General features: G+C 34.6%; 1 protein-coding gene across 1 annotated transcript in view; it reads left to right on the forward strand.

Moving 5' to 3' along the window:
• Positions 1 to 5,637, forward strand: part of LOC699759 (uncharacterized) — a 45,694-nt gene extending 40,057 nt beyond the window's left edge. The window contains 2 exon segments of the mRNA XM_077946259.1: positions 3,276 to 5,347; positions 5,349 to 5,637. Of these exon segments, the coding sequence (XP_077802385.1) occupies positions 3,276 to 5,347; positions 5,349 to 5,462 (2,186 nt within the window). The 3' untranslated portion in view covers positions 5,463 to 5,637.
• Positions 5,638 to 6,000: the final 363 nt, after the last annotated feature.

Genomic DNA, 6,000 nt, shown 5'->3' on the forward strand with positions numbered 1-6,000 from the left:
TGGTTGAAACAAATCAGTTTTAAAAATAGGCTTTTTTTGCATTTGAAAATACAGCAATACACTGCATAAACAGGTGTTTCCAATTATATGCAAATCATGAAGCCATTTTTGGTTTCTTATACAAGATGTCAGAGGAAACATTAAAATGCCATTGTATAAATTTACATGTAAAATTGAATTCAGTTTTGTACAAAACTAATATTCATGAAGAATTTCAGAGAGCTGCTATTCCAGTCTTTGTCTATATTTACCAAAACTTGTATTTTTTTTAACTTTTATTGTACAATAATGTATTAGAAATCAGAAATTTAGCCCATATTGCCACAACGTATAAAGAACCAACAGGTCCCTAATGATTGCATCAGCTGAAAAAATCAACCTTCTCAAATAAAAAATAGCAAAAATTACTTATCTTGCATTTGCCAAGAATATATATTACTTTCAATTACATATTGAAAATGAAGTTGCTAAAAATATAAATTTTGATGACTTAATAAATGAATTTGCAAAAAGAGTGCCAGAAAATCTTATGATCAGTCAAGATATATTAACAAACTATTAGTAATTATTGTATTATTTAAAGTTATTACAACAAAACTTTTTTGTGATTGTAAATTTATGTTGTTTTGTATTACTATTATACCTATATTTTACAAGTAATAAAATATATTAAAAGAAAAAAACATAATTTATTTTACTTTTTACTATACTTCTTTTTATACATTCTGAGTAACCTCACATTTTTATTTTCCACTGGCCCCATCAATTATGTAGTCATCTCTGCCCTGTATTAAAAAGAAAAATATAGGAAAAAAGTCAAACCCATATGACCATTTCAATATAAGCAGAGAAAACATTTGACAAAATTTAGCATCCATTTCTAATTAAAGCTCTCAAATGAAGAATAGAAGATAACTTTCTTTAATCTGATAAAAGTCATCTGTAGAAAATGTACAATTGACATTGTATATAATTGTGAAAAACGGTATGGTTTCAATATCAGGAACATGACAAGGATGTACACTCATACTTGATAGTGTAATATATACTACCTAGTATAACCAGGGAAGAAAAAGAAAGGAGACTAGAGTGGAAAAGAAGTAGAAATGTCTTTATTCACAAAAGATATGATTATCTGTGTAGGAAATCTAATGGAGTCTCCCAAGATATGGGAAAAAGATGACTAGAATTATTAAGTGTAGCTAGGTGGCAGGAGAAAAATATGTAAAAATGAATTTTACTTATATATATTAGCAATGATCAATTGGAAATTGAAACTTTTGAAAGTTCTATTTGCAATAGTATCAAAAATTTTTTTTAAATAGCTATGTCTGGCAAAAGATGTGAAAGGCCACACTGGAAACAATCCACTGCAGAGAGAAATTGAAGACCTAAACAAGTGGAACTCCCTGCTTATGTCAGAAAGCTCAATATTGCTGACATGTTTTGTTGTTAAAATGATTTATAGATTTACTATAATTCCATGTAGTAATTAGCAGGATTTCTTGTAGTAATTGAGTACATAATTCTAAACCTTATGTGGAAATACACGGGAACCAGAATAACTAAAACTTCGAAAAATAAAAGCTGAGTTGTATGGATAGTATTACCTGATTTCAAGACTCAAAGTAAAAGTTTGCTGAGACCTGGCATTTTTGTCCAGAGTACTTTTTCTTCAATTTCAACATCTAGTAGTTTTATTAAGATATGTTTTAGAGAAAACTGTTGCTGAACAGTTTTCCCAGGTTCATGATGGTTCCTTTGAATATGTGGATCAGGTCTTTTATTTTTGAACAGTTTTCTTAGATTATACTTTTTAATATTAGATTTATTCCATTGTTTTCTTTTTTCTTCTTTAAGGACTGTAATATATATACTATATTATAATTTTATTTACTTAATTATAGACCAACTTTATCCAGAACTTACTTTCTGATCCCATTTTCTTTTTTCTTACTCTTTTAAAATTATTGCTGCTTCTCTTTTTTCTTGTTTCATTCTCCTTTACAATGCTGTTTATTCAAGTTTCAGTCAAATGTAGTTTCCCCTTTGGCTCTGTTTTAGTTTACTCAGGCTGCTGTAACAAAATTCAACAGACTGGGTAGCTTAAATAAATTTTCTCACAGTTGTGGAGGCTGGAAGTCTAAAGTCAAGGTGCCAGCAGAGTTGGTTTCTGGTGAGGTCTCACTCCTTGGCTTGCAAATGGCATTTTCTTCTGGTGCCCTCACACAGCCTTTTCTCTGTGCATATGACCAGTGGTTGGGGGTGGTGAGTGGGGGGAGAAAGAGAGCTCGTGTGCGTGCTTTCCAGTTTCCCCCTCTTCTTATAAGGACACCAATGCCGTTGTATTAGTTTCTTACCCTTATGCCCTCATTTAACCTTAGTTAATCTCCTTAAAGTCCCCATCTTCAAATATAGTCACACTGGAGGTTGGGGTTTTAACATACACATTTTTTGAGGGGCACAGTTTAGTCCATCACAGATTCCTTAATTAGGAATGTCTTTAATAAGTCTTTAATAAGACTTGATTTACAGTCTTATTTTCTGTGATTACTCTGTCCTCTTTACAACTTCATTCCTGAGTTTGATTACCCTTTGCCTCTTTAGTTTGCATACAATCCAAGTCTCTTCTCTTGGATTTCCCAGTAGCCTGAGCTTTAGTCTGCATGAACTCAGACATCTTCTGAGTATTTTCCCACTCATAGTGCAACTTTCCCTTTCTGGGAGTAGTTTTGTGTTTCACCCTCTTTGGGCTGTCTGTCTCTATTCCATGTGATCACCACAGTCTCTGGCTGATTCTCTTTGTAGGCATGGACTGTCACTTTTTGCTATATTTGAATATCTGTTGCTTAGTGATATTTGAAATTAGTAATATTTTCCATCTCCTAGTTATGCTAAAGTCATGGGTTGTTATAGATAATATTATTTGCTCCACTTATGCTGATGTTTATAGTTCTTGGGGGGATGCATGGAGAAATGCAGATGTAACTAGTTGCTATTCTTCTTCTTACGTTAGAAACCAAATGTGTACATTCAAGTAGTTAAATTCCCCTCTGTTTTTCCACTAGCCTAGGCCTTTTGTTTCTGGTTTTTGTTTTTGTTTTTTTCACCCCAAACCCATGACATACAAAAAATATGCACTTGCAGTTACGTTCATCTCTGGAAATTGGCCAAAAAACCAGGTCAGCTACAACATAGGGCATTTGTATAAAGATTTCATTCCCTAAGAAATGTTTCAGTATTTATATGGTAAGATTAATTTTGCTTGTTTCTAGAAGTCTGGACAGCTGATCACCTGAAAGAGAGGAGCCAAGAAAACCAATCTAAACATTTGTGGGAAATTGTATTCATCAATGATGAAATGCTGACTAAGGAACAAGGTAATGTAATAGGAATACCATTTAACGTGGACGTAAGTTCTTTTCCTTCCAGAAAAATGTTCTGTCAGTGTGACTCGTGTGGAATGAGTTTCAACACTGTTTCACAATTGGTTATCAGTAAGATGAACTATTTAGGAAAAAAGTCTGATGAATTTAATGCCTTTGGGAAGTTGGTACTCAATATTAAGCATGATGAAACTTATACTCGAGAGAAAAATGAAGTTTTGAAAAATAGGAACACTCTGAGTCATCATGAGAACACTTTGCAGCATGAGAAGATTCAAACTTTAGAGCACAATTTTGAATACAGTGTATGTCGGGAAGCCCTCCTTGAAAAGGCAGTATTCAATACACGGAAGAGAGAGAATGCAGAAGAGAATAACTGTGAATATAATGAATTTGGGAGAACTTTCTGTGATGGTTCATCCCTCTTGTTCCATCAGATACCTCCATCAAAGGACAATCACTATGAATTTAGTGATTGTAAGAAGTTCTTATGTGTGAAGTCCACCCTTTCTAAACATCACGGGGTACCTATGAAACACTATGATTGTGGTGAAAGTGGGAATAATTTCAGGAGGAAATTGTGTCTGTCACAGCTTCAGAAAGGTGATAAAGGAGAGAAACACTTTGAGTGTAATGAATGTGGGAAAGCTTTCTGGGAGAAGTCACATCTCACTCGACATCAGAGGGTGCACACAGGAGAGAAACGCTTTCAATGTAATGAATGTGGAAAAATGTTCTGGGAGAAGTCAAATCTCACTAAACATCAGAGATCACACACAGGGGAGAAACCTTTTGAATGCAATGAATGTGGGAAAGCCTTTAGCCATAAGTCAGCTCTCACATTACACCAGAGAACACATACAGGGGAGAAACCCTATCAGTGTAACGCGTGTGAGAAAACATTTTACCAGAAATCTGATCTCACTAAACATCAGAGAACACACACAGGGCTGAAACCCTATGAATGTTATGAATGTGGAAAATCCTTCTGTATGAATTCGCACCTTACGGTACACCAGAGAACTCATACAGGTGAGAAACCTTTTGAATGTCTTGAGTGTGGGAAATCCTTTTGTCAAAAGTCACATCTTACACAGCATCAGAGAACTCACATAGGAGATAAACCTTATGAATGTAATGCATGTGGGAAAACTTTCTACCACAAGTCAGTGCTCACCAGGCATCAGATAATTCATACAGGGTTGAAACCTTATGAATGTTATGAATGTGGGAAAACCTTCTGCTTGAAGTCAGACCTAACAGTACATCAGAGAACGCACACAGGTGAGAAACCATTTGCATGTCCTGAATGTGGGAAATTCTTTAGCCATAAGTCAACCCTCTCTCAACATTATAGAACACACACAGGGGAGAAACCCTATGAATGTCATGAATGTGGAAAAATCTTTTACAATAAATCATACCTAACTAAACATAATAGAACACATACAGGGGAGAAACCCTATGAATGTAATGAATGTGGGAAAACCTTCTGCCAGAAGTCACAACTCACTCAGCATCAGAGAATTCACATAGGGGAGAAACCCTATGAATGTAATGAGTGTGGAAAAGCTTTCTGCCATAAGTCAGCTCTCATTGTACATCAGAGAACCCATACACAAGAAAAGCCCTATAAATGTAACGAATGTGGAAAATCTTTCTGTGTGAAGTCAGGACTTATTTTACATGAGAGAAAGCACACGGGGGAGAAACCTTATGAATGCAGTGAATGTGGGAAATCCTTCAGTCACAAATCATCACTCACGGTACATCACAGGGCTCACACAGGAGAGAAATCTTGTCAATGTAATGAATGTGGAAAAATCTTTTACCGTAAATCAGACCTTGCTAAACACCAGAGATCACATACAGGGGAAAAGCCCTATGAATGTAACACATGCAGGAAAACTTTCTCTCAAAAGTCAAATCTCATTGTACATCAGAGAACACACATAGGAGAAAAACCTTATGAATGAAATGGATATTAGAAATTTCCAGCCACAAGTGAGCCTCCGTAATGCCTCAGATTATTCACACTGTGGAGAAAGCCCTGTAGACATCCTGAATGTTCAGTAACTATCCACAAACTCACCTTATGTTACTCCAAAGTAACAGTAGGGGATAAACCCAAGACTACAACAATTATAGGACAGCTTTTGTTAGGAAGTGATATTCTGTTGAATATTAGATGATTACTACTGGCATAAAACCTCATAGATTTTTTTGAATTTGTGAAAGTTTTTGGCAAAAATACAAACAAGATTATGTTTGAGTTTGCATCGAGGAGAAAATTGTCAATTTAAGAAATCTGAAGTGAAAATGTTGCTTAGAAACACAATATGACAAATTCTGTTTTGAGTTTGATGCCATAATAGTTTTTAGGGCACCTAACAATAATTTATAGATGTATATTGTGGAATGTAAAACTTTAAGAACTTAAAAAAAGTAATAATTAAAATAACCTCACAAGAAGTTGTAATGAGTACAGAGAATTCCCAAGTACACTTCACCAAACTTCCTGTAAGGATAATATACAATCATAGTATATGGTCAAGTCCAAGAAATCGATGTTACCTTGCTAGTAGATACAGACTTAACTCAGATTTTACTATGG

This window comes from Macaca mulatta, chromosome 9, assembly GCF_049350105.2.
Source record: "Macaca mulatta isolate MMU2019108-1 chromosome 9, T2T-MMU8v2.0, whole genome shotgun sequence".
Taxonomy (NCBI): Eukaryota; Metazoa; Chordata; class Mammalia; order Primates; family Cercopithecidae; genus Macaca; species Macaca mulatta.